Source organism: Astyanax mexicanus, chromosome 5, assembly GCF_023375975.1.
Source record: "Astyanax mexicanus isolate ESR-SI-001 chromosome 5, AstMex3_surface, whole genome shotgun sequence".
Taxonomy (NCBI): Eukaryota; Metazoa; Chordata; class Actinopteri; order Characiformes; family Acestrorhamphidae; genus Astyanax; species Astyanax mexicanus.
Window position 1 is genome coordinate 45920729 of NC_064412.1, and position 18446 is coordinate 45939174.

An 18446-nucleotide genomic window follows, 5' to 3' on the forward strand; every position below is an offset into this window, starting at 1 on the left:
TCAAACCAATTTAAATATAAGCCAAAGACAACACAAGTAAACAAAATGCATTTTTTTCATTATAATTTTTTATTATTAGGAGGAAAAAGTCCAAACCTATATGGTCCTGTGTGAAAAAGTGTTTGTCCCTTCACTTAACTGTGGTTTATCACACCCGAGTTCAATTTCTGGAGCCACACCCAGGTCTGATTACTGCTACACCTGTTCTCAATCAAGAAATCAGGTAAATTAGATATATTTGACAAAGCTAAGTAAACAAAATGATATTTAAAGGCTAGACATATCCATCACATAAATATGTAAAGAAACCTAGGAACAAATGAGAAAAAAATAGAAAATCATTGAGATCTGTCAGTCTTATCAATACAAAGATGGTGGCGCACAGAGCTGAGGCTAGCGTTCTGGCTATAAACAGTGTTTTAATAAGCTTCTTGTGCACTTTTTAAGTTATTAGTCAAGTAGTTTTATTGTCAATACTACATATGTACAGGATATACAGAGAATTTAAATTACTCTCCTTCCCAAAAGTTACAGCAAATACAGAAAATAGATATATAATATAAAAGAAAAGTACACAGTAGACATACATGAGACAGAAGACAAAAGGGCAGGATTTGGCATAGGGGGGTCATGATGCTGAGTGAGTATGTGCTGGGGGCAGGATTGGGATGGGGGGGTCAGGATGCTGTGTGAGTGTGTGCTGGGGGCAGGATTTGGCATAGGGGGGTCATGATGCTGAGTGAGTATGTGCTGGGGGCAGGATTGGGATGGGGGGTCAGGATGCTGAGTGAGTATGTGCTGGGGCAGGATTGGGATGGGGGGGTCAGGATGCTGAGTGAGTATGTGCTGGGGGCAGGATTGGGATGGGGGGTTCAGGATGCTGAGTGTGTGCTGGGGGCAGGATTGGGATGGGGGGGTCAGGATGCCCAGTGAGTGTGTTCTTGGGGAAGGATTGGGGGGACAGGATGCTGAGTATGTGCTGGGGGCAGGATTGGAATGGGGGGTCAGGATGCTGAGTGAGTGTGTGCTGGGGGCAGGATTGAGATGGGGGTCAGGATGCTGAGTAAGTGACTGCTGGGGGCAGGATTGGGATGGGGGAGTCAGGATGATGAGAGAGTGTGTGCAGGGGGTAGGATTTGGATGGGGTGTAGAGCAGGGAGAGAGTTCAGCATCCTCACAGCCTGATGGATGGAGCTGTCACACAGTCTGCTGGTCCTATCTCCGAGACTCCGCAGTCTCCTACCTGATGGCAGCAGGCTGATAAAGCTGTGCAGTGGATGGGAGGGATCTCCTGCTTGGCGGAGGGCTTTCCGTTGCCTCGTTTTAAATGTCAGGGCTCTCCGGATTCTAGCAAGGATAACGGTGAAAAAAGTGATTTATCGGGGCACATTTTGCCCCGTGTCACCCAGTCTGTAGGGTGTTTGGACAAACTGTTAAAATTTCTTTTTATCATGTTTTACTACACCAAAAGTCCATTTTACACCGAAGTTCTCCTTTATCTTAATTAGCTACCCCCCATTAGCTACCTCCATTGGAGCTTCCAGTCAGCAGCCTAAACAAAGAAGAACTCTTTTTGTTTTGCCCCAGTCTGACAGTCCCCTTGTCTTAGGCTATTCGTGGCTTAAACGCCATAACCCTGTTTTTTCCTGGTTGTCCCGAGAATTAGTTTCATGGTCACCTTACTGTGTAGATAATTGTCTGGTTAAACTCCAGGTAGCCTTGTCCTCCACTACTGTGGAAAGCCCTAGCTCCCAAGCCCCTGTTAACATAACATAACGACCTACGCAGTGCATATAATTTAATACGTATTAGAAAGGGTAACCAGTGGAAGACCTCCTTTACCACCATCTTGTAATGAGCTATGGTTTGTGCAATTTTCATTCATTCATGAATGATGTGTTCCATGACATGCTAAATCGTTATGTGATAGTTTTTATAGAAGATTTAATTATTTACTCACCTGACCTAACTTCTCATGTTTCCCATGTGAGCAAAGTCCTCCAACGTCTCCTTGACCACCACCTTCTACATTGTTCTACATTGAGTGTGTCTCATTTCAGGGTTATGTTATAAGTTCCACTGGTGTCCTAATGACCACCACAAGGTTGCTGCAGTCACTAATTGTCCTACACCCAGTAGTGTCAAAGAGCTCCATTGCTTTTTAGGGTTCGCTAACTTCTACCGTCTTTTTTTAAGAAACTTTAGCTCCATTGGCGCTCCGCTTACTGCCTTGTTTAAACATGCTCCTAAAAGGTTAAATTGGAACAAGTCTGCCCAGTCTGCTTTTCAATGCCTTAAAGACGCATTTACATTTGCGCCTGTACTTAAGCACCCCAACCCATATCTCCCGTTTGTGGTCTCCCGTTTGTAGATCTTAACGTTCCGGTCTCAGCTCCAAGTTGTTTCCCGTGGCTTTCTTCTCCCACAAGCAGTCCCCAGCTGAACGTAACTACAGTATTGGTGATTGAGAGCTGCAGAACGGTGTCAATGATTATAGGGTGCTTTGCACCCATTTACTGTCCTCAAAGATCATGAAAACTTAGAATATCGCAGGTTCGAACCCCAGCTCATGTAGCTTTGCCATCAAGCACACAATTGGCCCTGCTCCCTGGCGCTCTCTCCCCACATCACTCTTAGGGTGATGTCTGCAGCACAGGGCGCCTGTGAGCTTATGTACCGGAGCTGAGACGCTGCACTGTCCTCCAAGCATTCTGGCTGCTTGGCAACGCTGCATCAGCAGCAGCTCGAAAAGAAGCGGTGGCTGGCTTCACATGTATTGGAGGAAGCATGTGTTAGTCTTCACCCTCCTGGTGTGTTGGGGCATTAGTAGTCCTAATAGTCCTAATAAAAAAAGTCCTGTGTAAATTGGGGAGAAAATGGAAAAAAAAAATTGAAATAAAAATCTTCAGCTAAGCGTTTAAACTCTTGTCAGGCTCGTTGGTCTATGTCTTTTTCTCGTTTAAATTTTTCAATCACTTTCTGTCCTGGTAGCCGTAACACTAAGGCTGATGCCTTGTCTCTGTTTTTTTCTATAAAAGAGGAGGAGAACTCGCAGCCCTAGCACATCCTACCTTCCTCCATATCTGTTGCAGCTATCCAATGGTAATTTGATGAGCAAATTCATCAGGCTTCTGCTCACCAGACACTGTTAATCTGCCTGCTCTAGTCCCTGTCACTCCTAAAGATTTCAACTCCCAGCATGCTCAGCCCATGCCTCTCCAGTATTCTGATTGGTTAATTATTTGATTACTTTCTGGTGTCCTGGGTGTATTTATAGCCCTCCAGTTCCCCTAGTTCCCCACTGAGTGTTATCTGGCTCTCCAGCTCTGTTACAACGCGTTTTCCAGTGCTTATCTTGTTTCTCTGTTTATGACCTGTTTCTGTTCTTCAACTACTTTCTAGCTTATCCCTTATTGTTCTGCCTTTGTTATCAACCTTCTGCCTTCCTTCACCATTCTCCTTGCCTAGTCCTGTCTGTGTTTGATACTCTGTTGCTGACTTACTGCCTGGCCCCACTACGATTCTGGTATGTCCTTTATTTATGCTGCCTGGTTTATTTTGTATATCTGTACTCTGTATATAAACCCCTAGAATTGATTCAGCGTGTCTCCGCATTCCCTGGTTTCAGTGTTCCTTACACGGCAATGATGAGATATTTTTGATTTTACCATAGACATACAGGGTGGTTTCATGTGAATTTATGCATTAACGCATTACATTTTTCTTTTGTTTTTATTAAATGAAAAGTAATCAGATTTACTTTTAACTTGAACACAGTAATCCTTAATATTACATTGAAATTATAATTTTAAAGAAGAAATCACTAATCTGTTATCAAATAAATTTTTAAAGTAATCCTTCCAACACTGGTTGTCATACATTTATCAGCAATAATAAACCAATTAAAAGTGATAGGCCAGTTATTTCCTTTTAAGCAGAAAATGATGACTTTGTGACTGGTGTGACTGTGTCAGCTCTGCATGAACAGGTGAAAGTTACTCCTGGTGAACTCCTGGTGTATGGTGTCAATCAGCATGTCTGAGTTGGGGACTCTGTCGATGGTGGTGCACAGCTGAGAGGTGGCACTGTGCTCTGGTGTATAGGTAAATGTAAAGGAGCTCCGGTAGATCAGTCCGTCCATTCGGATCAATGATAAGGGGACAGTGACTGGCTGCCTGAGCGACCTCCACTCCCCACTGAAGACTGAAATGTCAGGGACAACACACAACAGAGATCGGGGACTCCTGTGGGAAGAGACAAAGATGTTTTTATACGACAGTTTGATCATGTTAAAAGGAACTACATGCCTTTAGTCCTCTGTAGCAGTTCCTTTATAGAGTCACTAAATCCTAAATCATGTTTTATTAATAGTTTAAACGTGTTTCTTTGAAGTAATAAAACATATCAGTAAAGCTTAAATGTTTATAAACCTTTCCTAACCTCTGCATGTGATAGATGTGGGTTAGCACCTGCTTCCCTTTAGCATATGTTCTGGACGTGCTCTAAACTATATAACTTTTGGAATTCTATTTCTGAGACTTTCTCAAAGATCTCTAGGAAAATGGTAAGGCCGTCACTAATCATAGTATTGTTTGGTGTAGCTCAGTCAGACAGCTCTCTCAGTAGACAGGATATAAATGTGTTTGATTTCTGTTCACTTCTTGCTAGAAGATTAATTCTCTTTAAATGGAAAGATGCTAAATCCACCATCTTACAGTCACTGATTCAGAGAGGTCATGTACATCTTAAACTGGAAAGATTAGGTATTGTGGCGTGAGGAGGCGGGGGAGTTGTGGGTCCGCCCCACGCCAGAGCGCAAAGCCATGCCAGTCTAGGCTGGTCCGCATGAGGACTGATTGAGCCGCCAGCTGGGACAGGCTTATAAACTCGGCCTCAGACCTCATTTGGGAAGGACTTTCACTGGGGAGCTGAGGGCTGAGGCTGCGCGGACGCTAAGAACAAAAACTAAGTACACTACTGAACTCTACAGCCCCACTGGGCCGAGTTATGTTCATTTAAGTTATTTTGGGTGTGGTGGAGGGCCTTTCAAAGCAAATAAAGGTATGATTTGGCTTAATTTACTCCCCGTGTCTGTGTATCTCTGTGTGCTTCCTCCTTCCGGGTCACAGTGGTCACGCCCCTAACCCCAGGGGCCTATCGCAGTGGTGGAGAATGCGGACTCCGCCTCTTTTGGGCGGGGTCCAGTGACCCGGTGGGAAGGAAGCTGCGGAGCACGACACGGGGTGGTATTGGGCTCAAATCGTGCCTTTGTTTGGCCGCCCGAAGCCACACCTGAGTTTCATTTTGCCTTTTTTTTTCATTAAAAAAAAAAACAATAAAAAATGCCTCGCGGGAGGAAAAAGGGGAGGCCCGCCCCCGGCTACTCACCGCAGCTCTGGTGTGACGCCGGGGAATTCCCTTTCGCCTTCCTACTCCTCGAGCCAGAGCCCGCCCCCAGCTACTCTCCACCACTCTGCAGCGGTGACGCGGGGGATTTCCTCCTCACCTCTCTCCTTCCGGAGTGGCTCCGTCAGCGCTGGGAGGACGCCAGCGAGAGGCGGCTGCAGCAGCAGTGGACGCCTCGCCCTGAACTCGGCTGGTGTGAGTGGTGTCCGAAGCCCAGACACCGAGAGGCAGACTGCTCTCATACCGGCCCGGACTTCTGCTGCTGCTGCGTCTTCTCGGAGGAAGAGGATGAGCTCTGCGCCTCTCCGCCCGGGCTAAGGTCCGACTCCGCCCCGCCTCTCCTGCGAAACTCTTCGGCGGCTGAGTCAGAGTCGTGGATGGGGAAGAATGGCCCCGACAAGAGCGAGGCCGACCCAGAGCGGGAGCCGCCTCCAGCCTCGGCGCTACCGAGAGCCGCCGCTCCACAAGCCCCGGCGCTACCGAGAGCCGCCGCTGCACAAGTCCCGGTGCTACCGAGAGCTGCCGCTCCACAAGCCCCGACGCTACCGAGAGCCGTCGCTCCGCTTCCAGCCCCGGCGCTACCGAGAGCCGCCACTCCGCAAGCCCCGCTCTACCAAGAGCCGCCGCTCCGCCTCCAGCCCCGGTGCTACCGAGAGCCGGCGCTCAGCCAGCCCCGGTGCCACGAGCAGCCGCTCCACCTGTCCCGGTGCGAACGAACTGCATCCCCCGCTCTCCTCACCCCGCCCCTCTTCGTTCGCTCCAGTCACCAGGTCACGCCACACCTTCGACCCTGGTGGCTGGAAGCTTAGGGGGGAGGGACTGTGGCGTGAGGAGGCGGGGGAGTTGTGGGTCCGCCCCACACCAGAGCGCAAAGCCATGCCAGTCTCAGCTGGTCCGCATGAGGACTGATTGAGCCGCCAGCTGGGACAGGCTTATAAACTCGGCCCTCATTTGGGAAGGACTTTCACTGGGGAGCTGAGGGCTGAGGCTGCGCGGACGCTAAGAACAAAAACTAAGTACACTACAGACTCTAGAGCCCCACTGGGCCGAGTTATGTTCATTTAAGTTATTTTGGGTGTGGTGGAGGGCCTTTCAAAGCAAATAAAGGTATGATTTGAGTTAATTTACTCCTCGTGTCTGTGTATCTCTGTTTGCTTCCTCCTTCCGGGTCACAGTGGTCACACCCCTAACCCCAGGGGCCTATCACAGTATACTTTGAGAAGGTCCACTGAGAAGTTTTTTACTTTTTGGCATTTGTTGAGAATTTGGAAGCTGACACTGTGTCAATTAAATATTTTCTATTGTAAATTAATTTACTTCTTTCTATAATTACTGTATTATTATTATCATTATTATTACTTAACCTAATTTACTTATATGTTTATGTATGTGGGTGGTTGACATGACGTGGCCTTTTTTTGTCCAGTGTGTCAAATACAGAGCTGGAAAGTAACAAATTACATTTACTCACGTTACTGTAATTGAGTAGATTTTATGAGTAATTTGTAATTTTTAAAGTAGTTTTTAAAATAGGTAATTTTACTTTTACATTTTGACACAAGTAATTTACTTCGCTACGTTGGAAAACTCCTCGTTACTGAGAAAAAAATGCTGGAAAAAAAAACTGTCTGGATAAAAAAAAAAATAATAATAAATTGCGTGCATGCGCCGGCGCACGGATGCTCACACGTGGAATAAAGAGGCAATAACATTCTTATGTCCTCATAAAGTCAGCTGTCAGCTTTCAAAACTTCCACATCAATCCTGAGAAAGCATGTGGTGAAAGTTATATGTATATTCTAAATTTACTGGTTAGCTGTGGATTTACTTTATAAAGACCAGTAATCTCTGTTCATATGCAGCTACACAGATTGCCTTCAAGGTTTCTGAAAAATAGTGAAGGATAATGGAGACGAAAGGTGTTTGTTATCCTGTATGTTAATTAAATAACTAATGTGTATAAATGCCTAAATTAGTAGCATAATAAATTCACTGAAAGCTGTATGAAACGCGTCTGTCAGCACGATTCAAAGCCTCTTATGAAAGAAAGCCTCTTATGAAGTCTGTACACAAGAAAGCTCGCAAGCAATTTGCTCAAGACATGTCAACAAAGGACATGGATTACTGGAACCATATCTTATGGTCTTGTAGTGGGCAGAGGTGTAAGGGAGATTTTAATTAATGATTTCTAGTGTTGCTGCCCCTAAAATTCCTCTAGGTTAGGTGTAGAGGGGAGGACTTTTATTTTGACAGCCACCGATTGGCAGATCATGACCTCACGCTGCTTATAGTCTCGCAGGACCAAAATAAAGTAGGTTTAGGTGGTGTACTGGGCATAAATATCAATATTTATTAAAAGTTTAGTAAGTTTACTCTTAGTTTTCAGTTTATCAAAAGAACATCTGTTTTATTTTAAAGTGAATGTGGGAGCTCCAGGAATCAGCTGGGGGTGTGTAGCTGCTGAGTGGTGGGTAATTTTTTTTTTTACTTAATTACTCTGTGAGTAATGTGGAATAGGTAGCTAATTGTGTGTTCATGCTTTTATATAGTGTTTGCTTGATGCTGAATGTGCTGTGAAGGAGATTGAGTTCTGGTCTTCACATTTACTACTAATTGGTATGTATTATCTGACTGGATACTTATTTATGTAGTAAACAGTAGCTAATACAGTGAATAAGTGGAGTGACTAATTTTTATTTATGTTTTAGGAGTGAACGGTACAGCCATTGATAGTAGCCACTGTTTTTCTTCCCTCTGATTTTTTTGTGTACTGTCTCTGCATTAAATAATTTTTAGAGTTTAAACTAAAATAAAGTGATGTTTTAGTGATCGATATAGGCTTTTGACCCAGGGTTGCCCTAGTTCATCTTAAAATATTTATACTACTATTCTACTTAAGTAAAAGTACCCATCTAAAAATCTACTCGAGTAAAAGTAAAAAAGTACTCAATTTAAAATGTACTTTTAGTAAAAGTTACATAGTTACTTTTAATTATTTGATGTAAAAAAGTACAACAAATCATGAATTAAATAGTTTTAAATGAACTATTATTTCACATAATCATTTGGACCTTTCAGGCAGTATTTGTTCAGACCACCCCATAAAACATTTTCAAGAACAAGTGGCATAGGTTTCTATGATCCTTCTATGACCCATCTGATGGATAACTCGGCAGAACACCGTTTCCCCCGAGCCGCACACGCAGACCCCAGGCTACACAGCTGATTTACAGCCGAATCTGCTCGTGAAGCGGAGCCGGATTCTGCGGTGAGTCAGATTCGGCACAACAGCGGCAGCGCACGGCTTGCTCTAGCCGCAAAATAGCGACAGAAAACCCTGAGGAAGCTGCAGAATGGAATTAGAATATAAGCGCGAGGGAGATAAAATCGCGGGTTCTGTAGTGAAACAGGAGATACTGTGGAATAAACACCACACAGCTATGAATACCTGTGAGTAGCTAATACACTTGAACGCCCCACACAGAAGGATGAACTGATTAATATTGTTCTCTCACTCTCTTCCTTAATTTTGGTGTAAATTAGTAAAAACTGTAAAGTTTATTGAGTTTGTTTATGTGTTTCTCAGATTTATCTATTTGATGTGATGTTTAAAAACTAATAAAAACTAGCAAACCCACTCTAAAAACCAATTAAAACTGAGTTGAAGAAAAAAAGACAAAATAAAATTAAACTATAATGAAAAAATGAAAACTATCATAACACTTGTCTGTGTTTGACTTGCAGCACTGTGTACAGCTTTTCTAAAAAAAACATTTTTTATTAAATATTAGTTCTATGCTTCTCTGTTACAGTGTTAATTGACATAATTCTGAGAAGATTTTGCTCATTCAAACGGCCCGAAAACAGCTAGTTTATGAGTCGGGTCGGGTTGGATTTTTTGGGCCCGATCAAAGCTTTAGATCTATGTAATCCAATATCATTAGCTAAGGTATTTAGGTTATATTCGCCTCAATCGCCTAACATCCCACCGACAGACACATTTCATACAGCTTTCAGTGCATTTAATGTACTAATAATTTAGGCATTTATACACATTAGTGGATTAATTAACATACAGGATAACAAACACCTTACGACTCCATTAACCTTCACTGTTTTTCAGAAAACCCTGCAGGCAGAATTCTGCCAAAGAATTTGCTTAGGTTGTACAATTTTTAGTAAATGTATTTAGGATTATTGTGCTGGATATTTTACTAAATACAAAAGATTGTATAATCTGTGTAGCTGCATATGAACAGAGATTACTGGTCTTTATAAAGTAAATCCACAGCTAACCAGTAAATTTAGAATATACATATAACTTTCACCACATGCTTTCTTAGGTTTGATGTGGAAGTTTTGAAAGCTGACAGCTCTGTCCAGCGGGGCACATTTTGTACTGTCTGTGAACGTCATTGCCTCGTTATTCCACGTGTGAGCATCCGTGTGCCAACGCATCCATGCCAATTTTTTTTTTTGTCATTTAGACAGTTTTTTTCCAAGCATGAAGTGCTCCAAAATCTCCTGATAGCTAGCTGCATTGACCCTGCCCTTGATAAAACACAGTGGACCAACACCAGCAGCTGACATGGCACCACAGACCATCACTGATTGTGAGCACTTGACACTGGACTTCAGGCATTTTGGCATTTCCTTCTCCCCAGTCTTCCTCCAGACTCTGGAATCTTGATTTCTGAATGACATGCAAAAATTGAGCAACAGTCCAGTTGCTCAGTGCTGCTTCTCTGTAGCCCAGCTCAGGCGCTTCTGCCGCTGTTTCTGGTTTAAAAGTGGTTTGACCTGGGGAATGCACAACCTGTAGCCCATTCGCTGCACACGCCTGTGCACGGTGGCTCTGGACGTTTCTACTCCAGACTCAGTCCACTGCTTCCGCCGGTCCCCCGAGGTCAGGAATCGGTCCTTCTCCACAATCTTCCTCAGGGTCCGGTCACCTCTTCTCGTTGTGCAGCGTTTTCTGCCACACTTTTTCCTTCCCACAGACTTTCCACTGATGTGTCTTGATACAGCACTCTGGGAACAGCCTATTCATTCAGAAATCTCTTTCGGTGTCTTACCCTCTTGCTTGAGGGTGTCAGTGATGGCCTTCTGGACAGCAGTCAGGTCGGCAGTCTGGGAGTTTTTAAAAGCCTCAGGAATCTTTTGCAGGTGTTTAGAGTTAATTCGTTGATTCAGATGATTAGGATAATAGCTAGTTTAGAGAACCTTTTCATGATATGCTAATTTTGTGAGATATGATTTTTGGATTTGAGCTGTATGCCAAAATCATAAGTATTAAAACAATAAAATACCTGAAATATTTCAGTTGGTGTGCAAATGAATCTAAAATATATGAAAGTTAAATTTTTATCATTTCATTATGGAAAATAATAAACTTTATCACAATATGCAATTTATTTGAGAAGGACCTGTATACAAACCGTTATACATAAAAATAACAGCACCCACAAGCACTTGTTAGATAAAACCATTCATACTATTAAGAGTACTGAACAGAGATGGTGAGCTACTGCATAGTGAATTAACAACACAAAATATTTCTTTTAAAACATTTACATAAAAAATTTCAAACAAAAAAAAATTGATTGCTTTGGAAAAATACATATCTGTAAAAGTACCAGTATCCAGCTTTGTTAAGGCATATCTTTGGATTAGGGGCCCTAAAGTGGAGTAGCCTATGGGAGAAGTCTTTCATTCCTTGCAGTTACATTAGTGATAAGTTTACATTTCCTTACCCAATACAGAGATTACCTTTTTGTGCATTTAGCTTTTTAGCTAAGCCTGATGATGCAACAATCAGCGGGATGTTTTAGGGCATTACAGTCAGATTGAACTGCATCAATATATCAATTTATATTAAATATAACACAGATTAATGCTTTCTTGTTTCAGCACAACAGACTGGAATATGTTCAGAGAGGCTGCCACCCACAACAACTCCACGGACATTCAGGAGTACACAGAAACTCTCTGCCTACATCACCAATTGCATTGGTGATGTAACCGACCTCAAGACCATCACTGTTCGAGCGAATCAGAAACCATGGCTGACAGGAGAGGTCCACAAGCTCCTGAAGGCTAGAAATGCAGCCTTCACAGCAGAAGACCAGGCAGGCCTGAGGACAGCCAGGGCCAACCTGTCCCGCGGGATCAGGAAAGCTAAGAGGCTGTACTCCAAGAAGATATCCCAACGCTTCAGTGACAGCAGAGACACACAGAACCTGTGGCAGGGAATTCAGTCTATCACAGGCAGTGATGGTATAGTTACTTTGAAATAGTAATCCGATTACTGATTACTCCTTTAAAAAGTAACTTAGTTACTTTATGGATTACTTGATTTTAAAAGTAGCTAAGTTACTTTACAAGTTACTTTATTAGTTACTTTCAGCAGCTGCAGACACCACCTCCCGCCGCCTTAACATAAACATTATAACCAGTTTTGCCCATACTCCCTTTATTGGAAAATGCATTTTTAACAGCAACAATGTATCTCTAGAGATTTAAAGTTGAACTTTTTCCATAAAAAAGTTTTTATAAAAATAAAAGACCATTTCCTAACACAAATAAGTTTTTTTTATAAAAAATAAAATGTTTTTTTTCTTGATTTCCCCTAACATAAATACTTGTTTTTATAAAAATATAAAATAAGGAAATTCTTACCTGGCCTGAAATATTTAACACTATAAAACTGAACATTGAACCTGTTGTTCTCTGCAGGGCAGCAAGGAAAGGTTTTACAAAACAAAACCGTGTATATGGTCTAGGCTGACATCATGTGTACTTTTGTTACTTTGGCCTGGTTTTATTTTATAATCACATGTTAAGAGTGAAACAGTGGAGTCGGGGGAGTAAACCAATGGTTGTACCTCATTAACAGAAGCTTCTCAAACCTCTGCTACAAAATGCGCTTCTTTCGCCTGCCTCCATGGATTTGTTTGTGTCGCTGCGTGGTGTGTGTGTCGCATAAACAGAAGTCACCCCCCCCCCCCCCCCCACGTGTGATTGGGGGAGAGCGGAGGGGGGATGAGGAAGGGAGCATGGTGTCTGTGTGTGTGTGTGTAAGTGAAGTGGTGAGAGAGAGAGAGAGTAACGCACAGTGACTGGGATAAGTAATTTTATCTGATTACTGGATTGAAAAAAGTAACGTGTTAGATTACTCGTTACTGAAAAAAAGGGTCAGATTAGAGTAACACGTTACTAACATCACTGATCACAGGCTATAAACCCCATCCACAGACCTGTGACAGCAACATCTCTCTGCTGAACAACCTGAATGGATTCTTCATAAGGTTTGAGTCACTTAACAACACACCCGCCCATAAATCGATCCCTCCTCTTGGAGACCTGGGGCCTCATGTACTAAAGGTGTACGCACAAAAACGCCATATTTTACGCTCACGGTCAGATGTACTAAATGTGAGTTGAACGTGAGAAAGTGCGTTCCCCCACGGCACTTTCATTTCAGGTGTGAGTATGTTTTTTGTACGTATGTATTGTGTTTTTGTCATTTGGCAGCACTTAGAGGCGATGCATTGAAATTACAACTATTAAGATATCCTTTATTCACACATTGTAGTAATAAGCCATTATTGGGTAAAATAAAGTAAATTAATCAGACAATTTCATTGGCTTACTGAAATAATCATTCAAGGTGTTTACATTTAGCCTAGATTACATAAACATAAATAAAATGTTGCTGGAGTTGTTGGAAATGGCAGCGTTGGCATTATTGGAAAATATTGCTAATGGCCGAATTGGTCGAGAGCACATTTTTCGTGAGCATTATGTTTTTCTGGCTCATGATGATGACTGACTTATAAGCCGTTTCAGCACTTGTGCTTAATTTCAAGTTGATTGTGATGTACTAAAATAAAGTATGTGGAATTCTGCCTACGCACAGTTTCATAAATCCAGATCCAAGTCTTAGTACATGAGACCCCGGTGCTGATGCTGTCCCCAGACAGCACGATCAATGGTTGAAAAGCTGTCTCAATGACTACCGTTCACCCCATCCTCAAGAAGTACTTAGAACACCTAGTCATGGACCATATCAAGTCTTCGCTCCCCCCCTCCCTGGACCCCTACCAGTTTGCATATCAGTCAAATCGCTTGACTGATGTCCCAACGGACAGTTCTGGTGGAAACAAGAGAGTTGAGGTGCACATTGAATTCTGCCGTGATTTGGGCAGCCGCGGTTTTATGTTTTTTGGATACAATCTGGGTTAGCACCCAAACATCCCTTTCAGACAGCTTCATCTTGCGTCCACAGTTAATCCTGTTGGATGTTCTTTGTCCTTCTTGGTGGTATGCTGACATTACCCTGGATACCGTGGCTCTTAATGCATCACAAAGACTTGCTGTCTTGGTCACAGATGTGCCAGCAAGTTTGCACCAAAAATTTGTCCCCCATAATGTTGTGTACATTGTAATATTTTAGGCAAAACTGCTGTGCTCTTACTCTGCTAATTGAACCTTCACACTCTGCTCTTACTGGTGCGATGTGCAATTAATGAAGATTCGCCACCAGGCTGTTCCAATTTAGCCATGAAACCTGTTAGTGTTGACCTCTACTGTTGACCTCTAAATTAGTAACACCGGGGCATAAACACAAGCTGCTGTAAAACTGTATAAAACAGTCTAACACACTCTTTCGGCTCTAATTCAGGAACCATATAGTGAAATGGTTTGTAGTTCCTGAGACAGTTTGAATGGTGGATAACATGTCCACATTGGATCAAATATGGATGTACAAAAACCTGAAATATGCAAATTATTATTAATATTTTTAATAACAAAATGCATATTTTGTCGTAAATGTTTATTTTCTAAAAGAAAATACAGCTAAATAGGCTAGACACCTGAAGAGATTCTAAGCTTCAATATATGACATATTGTGTGTATATATTGAGCCTGTAATTATTCATAAACACTGTGATTTAATTATTCATAAAATTCTGGGATGGATTTTTACTTTTTGAACCTACATTACCCACCTCTACTAATAAAATTAAAAGCTCACACACGCTCTCCAAACGATATTACAACACCGAATCATAGCCTAAAAAAAGCAAGCAAACCTCGGCATGTCTAAGCATGAACCAAACCATGGCAAATATTACAAATACCCCATTAGTGCATCACTAGGTTTACTACAATACAATTTTATCGCCAAATTGGGCTTGTTTGAAAAGCCCTTCGCGGGTGAAAATTCAGGCGTGGCAGGGTGCGTTTTTTTGGGCTACTTTTAAAAATGACCGCAACAAAAAAAGTGGGTGTTGCCTTGGATGTCACGTCAATACGGTGGGCAAACGTGTACAAGTCGACACTAAGAAAGACTGATTACAACAAGAAACAGGAGGGAAGAGAGCGCGCAAAGGAGAGAGAGAGAGAGAGAAAGACATACAGACATATAGAAGGTGAAGAGAAAACAGCAGTCGCTAGCTAATATGCCAGGTAAATGGGGGAAATACGGGAGGCGGTATTGCAAGGAGTGGGAAAAAGAAAAAGGTTTGATGGAATGGATTAAAAGTGTTCCTAATAATGAGAAAAAGGCATATTGCAAATAATGCAAATGTGAAATAAGAGCTCATCACAGTGACCTGATTGTCCATGCTGCCACAGAAAAACACAAAAGGAATGCGGCTCCATTCTCAAATGCCAGAACATTGTTTGACACAGGCAGCTCGTTTACAAGATCCAGTATTCCAGTGAAGGAGGCAGAGTTGCAGCTGGCTGTTCATGTGGCATGCCATTCAAGCATTCTAACTGTCGATCATTTAGGATGTGTAGTGGAAGACATTTCAAAGAAAGGCATTAGTTTACACAGAACAAAATGCACAGCACTGATTAATTCAGTGATTGGGCCTGTAGCACATGAAGTTCTTTTAGAGGATATAGGGAGTGGGCCATACTCTCTAATTGTTGATGAGAGCACAGATGTTACAACCAAAAAACATCTGATGTGTAGTCATCAGATACTTCAGTAAAAAACACTCTCAGATCATGAGCACATTTGCTGGAATTTTACACATTGCATCTGGTGATTCACTGGCAATAGCTAATGCTTATTTCAAGTTCCTGGATGACAACAAACTATCTGTACAGAACTGCATTGGTCTTGCAACTGATGGATGCAATACAGTGTGTGGACAGCACAACTCAGTGCTGCAGAAATTTCAGGAATGTAATCCCCATGTTGTCTACATCAAGTGTGTATTCCATTCCCTTCAGCTCTGTGCATCAAAGGGCTGTGAATGTTTTGCCCCGAAATCTGGAGTATATGGTGTCACAGACCTACAACTGGTTTTCAAATGCCACTCAGAGGCTTCAGAAATATGCAGAATTGTACAAGACCATAAATGCAGGTGAAAATCCTCTGAAAATACTGCAATTAGCAGACACTATAGGTGGCTTGCTATCAGTGAGTGTGTCAACCGTATCCTTACACAGTACCAGAAGCTGAAGCTGCTGAGTTGCTTTACCAAATGTACAGTGACAAAATCAATCTGATCTACCTGAAATTCCTTCAACCAATTGTGTCAGAGTTAAACAGGATTAATAAAATATTTCAGCTTGACACAGCCAATCCTGGAAAACTTCTAGAAGAACTTGTAACATTCTACCAATCACTTCTTGAGCGAATTGGGCTGCCACAGACATTCAAGAGCTGGCATGACATCATGGAATTCAACCTGTCTGACCATCTTTTGCCCATTGATGCTGTAGACTTTGTTCCATCTTGCTTTGCACAAATCAAGTGGAATAAGTGACCAGGCTATTCAAGACCTGAAAAGCAGATGCAGGGACTACATGCTGGAATTGGCTAAAGAGATCAAAAAGAGGCTTCCAGATAATTTGAAACAACTAGAGGCTCTAAAATTTCTGTCTCCAAGCAATGTTCTGCATGTGAATAAGCCAAAGCTGGATGATCTTCCCTTCTTCTCTCACTTGAAAGGAGACATAGAAAAAGCAGAGGAACAGTGGAGAATCATACATACTCTAGATTGGAAAAACAAAGAGGACAATAAAATTGAGGACTTCTGGATAGAGGTTGCAATGCACACAGACGCTGCAGACGACAGAGATTTTGAAGAACTGTGCAACTTTGCCCTGTCTCTGCTCGCTTTACCATTCAGCAACGCTGCTGTTGAACGTTCATTTTCTCAAATGAACCTCAAAGAATAAGCTGCGAAACAGGCTGGAACAGAAAAGTCTGCTAAATACAATAAGAATCAGAGCTTACATGCAAAGGAACAAACTCTGCTGCCATAAATTCAAGCCATCACCAAGAATGATCTCTCTCTTCACTGCAGATATTTACTCAGCACTTGCTGAGGAAGACGAGGAAGAGAGTACAGATGTTTAGAAGAATAAAAGAAAAAAAAAGTATGAAGATTGTAAATAGTTCTTAATAAAACATAATCTAAAGGATGTTTGAAATGGAGGAGCCCCTAAAAAAAAATGAGAGAAGACAACAACAGAACAATGCGATGAAACAAAATGTTAAAGAGGATCAGAGGAGAGAAGGGTGTTCAGGAGGAGCGAGAACAGAAATGAGTAAGTAAAAGTCAGTTCTTTTTTTGCTAATTATGTTTCTATTAAATGTTCTTAACTGGGGTATAAAACTTACAAAAGAACTAAAAATACAAATTTTTTTGCCATTTGCTTCAAACATGTGACAGACATATATTTTGGGCTAGTTTAAGCTTCTGAGGGGCGGGTTTTAGACTGACTTTGGGCTGGGTAATTTTGTTGGACCTGGCAACCCTGTACACACCTCATACCTGCACTACTGCTACACTCACACTGCATTACTCACTTTAACTCTCCATAAACTGTGAGCTTTAAGAACTTTTTGCACTCATTTACTTTACCAGTCTTAAGCTATCATACCATATTTGCACTACTGTTTTACACGGGTTCTGTTTATACTTGCACTGTCATTCCATCTTAATCACCCCCTCCATCACTATTGCACTACTGTATTGTGTACATATAGTGTCTCCCATTCTTTTATATTTATAATCCTTTTTTCTGTACTTGCTGTAATGTTTGGGAAGGAGAGTAATGTAATTTCAATTCTCTGTATGTCCTGTACATATGCCGTATTTACAATAAAACTACTTGAAACTTAAAAAAAAAACAAGATCAGCAGTCAGAGTGCGTTTACCATACAACGATAGAGCCTAACTAAAATGGTTTGATGCATTGTTAAACTAACATCTAAAGTATGACTGTTTCTTAAACTGTCATACATTGTTTGTGACCTATTATGACGTATAAAAAAGTTTATACCACCCAATCCCAGGTACAGGTACTAGACTGACCTGAATACAGTCTTGGGCCAGTTAAAACTAGCATTGCAATGTGCCTGTCGAGATCTGTAAGATCTTTTTTTGAGCATTTTTCTTTGTACAGACAATGTATGGAGAATTTTTGAATTCATACCATCATACACTTTGAGATGTGTTTGCAGGAATAAATGAAGAAAATAACAGTTTAACAGAAAATAAAAGTTTACTGCTGGATATTTTTACTGCTAAAAGTATTGTGAAAAGGAATGGCAACATTGCCTGCTGGCAGTAGAAAAGAATGCATTTCCACTTTACTTTTATGACATTGTGTATTGGGTATAATTTAGAAGAGGATGCAGGTTTTATTACAGACAGATTTGTACATGAATAACACAGATGTCAGACTGTTTATCACCCAGACATCCTGTAGTTTACACATGATTAGAGGAAGCCCTAAATCTTCTGCCTAGTCATTTTCTTTGTTCTCTTCTAACTGTTATCTATAGGGTTTATAATGAATTCACTATCTATGGAGGGAGAACATGATGACCTTTTTCTAAGTTTTAGTTTTTTACTGATTTATTTAAATTTGATGAGTCTAAATTTGGCTAAGTGATGTCAGATCAGCCAAATGACCAGTTAGGGTCAGTATATAATGTTGGCTGCGTGGTTTCATATTAGATAGCTGCCTCTGCTTCTTTCACGTATTCCTTTAGTACTCTTATTTTA

General features: G+C 41.7%; 1 protein-coding gene across 1 annotated transcript in view; it reads right to left on the reverse strand.

The window, feature by feature from the left end:
* Positions 1-3829: 3829 nt before the first annotated feature.
* The window catches only part of rbpjl (recombination signal binding protein for immunoglobulin kappa J region-like), a 50584-nt gene continuing 35967 nt past the window's right edge, over positions 3830-18446 (reverse strand). The window contains exon 10 of the mRNA XM_049479411.1: positions 3830-4244. Coding sequence (XP_049335368.1) covers positions 3971-4244 — 274 coding nt within the window. The 3' untranslated portion in view covers positions 3830-3970. The remainder of the gene's footprint in view (positions 4245-18446) is intronic.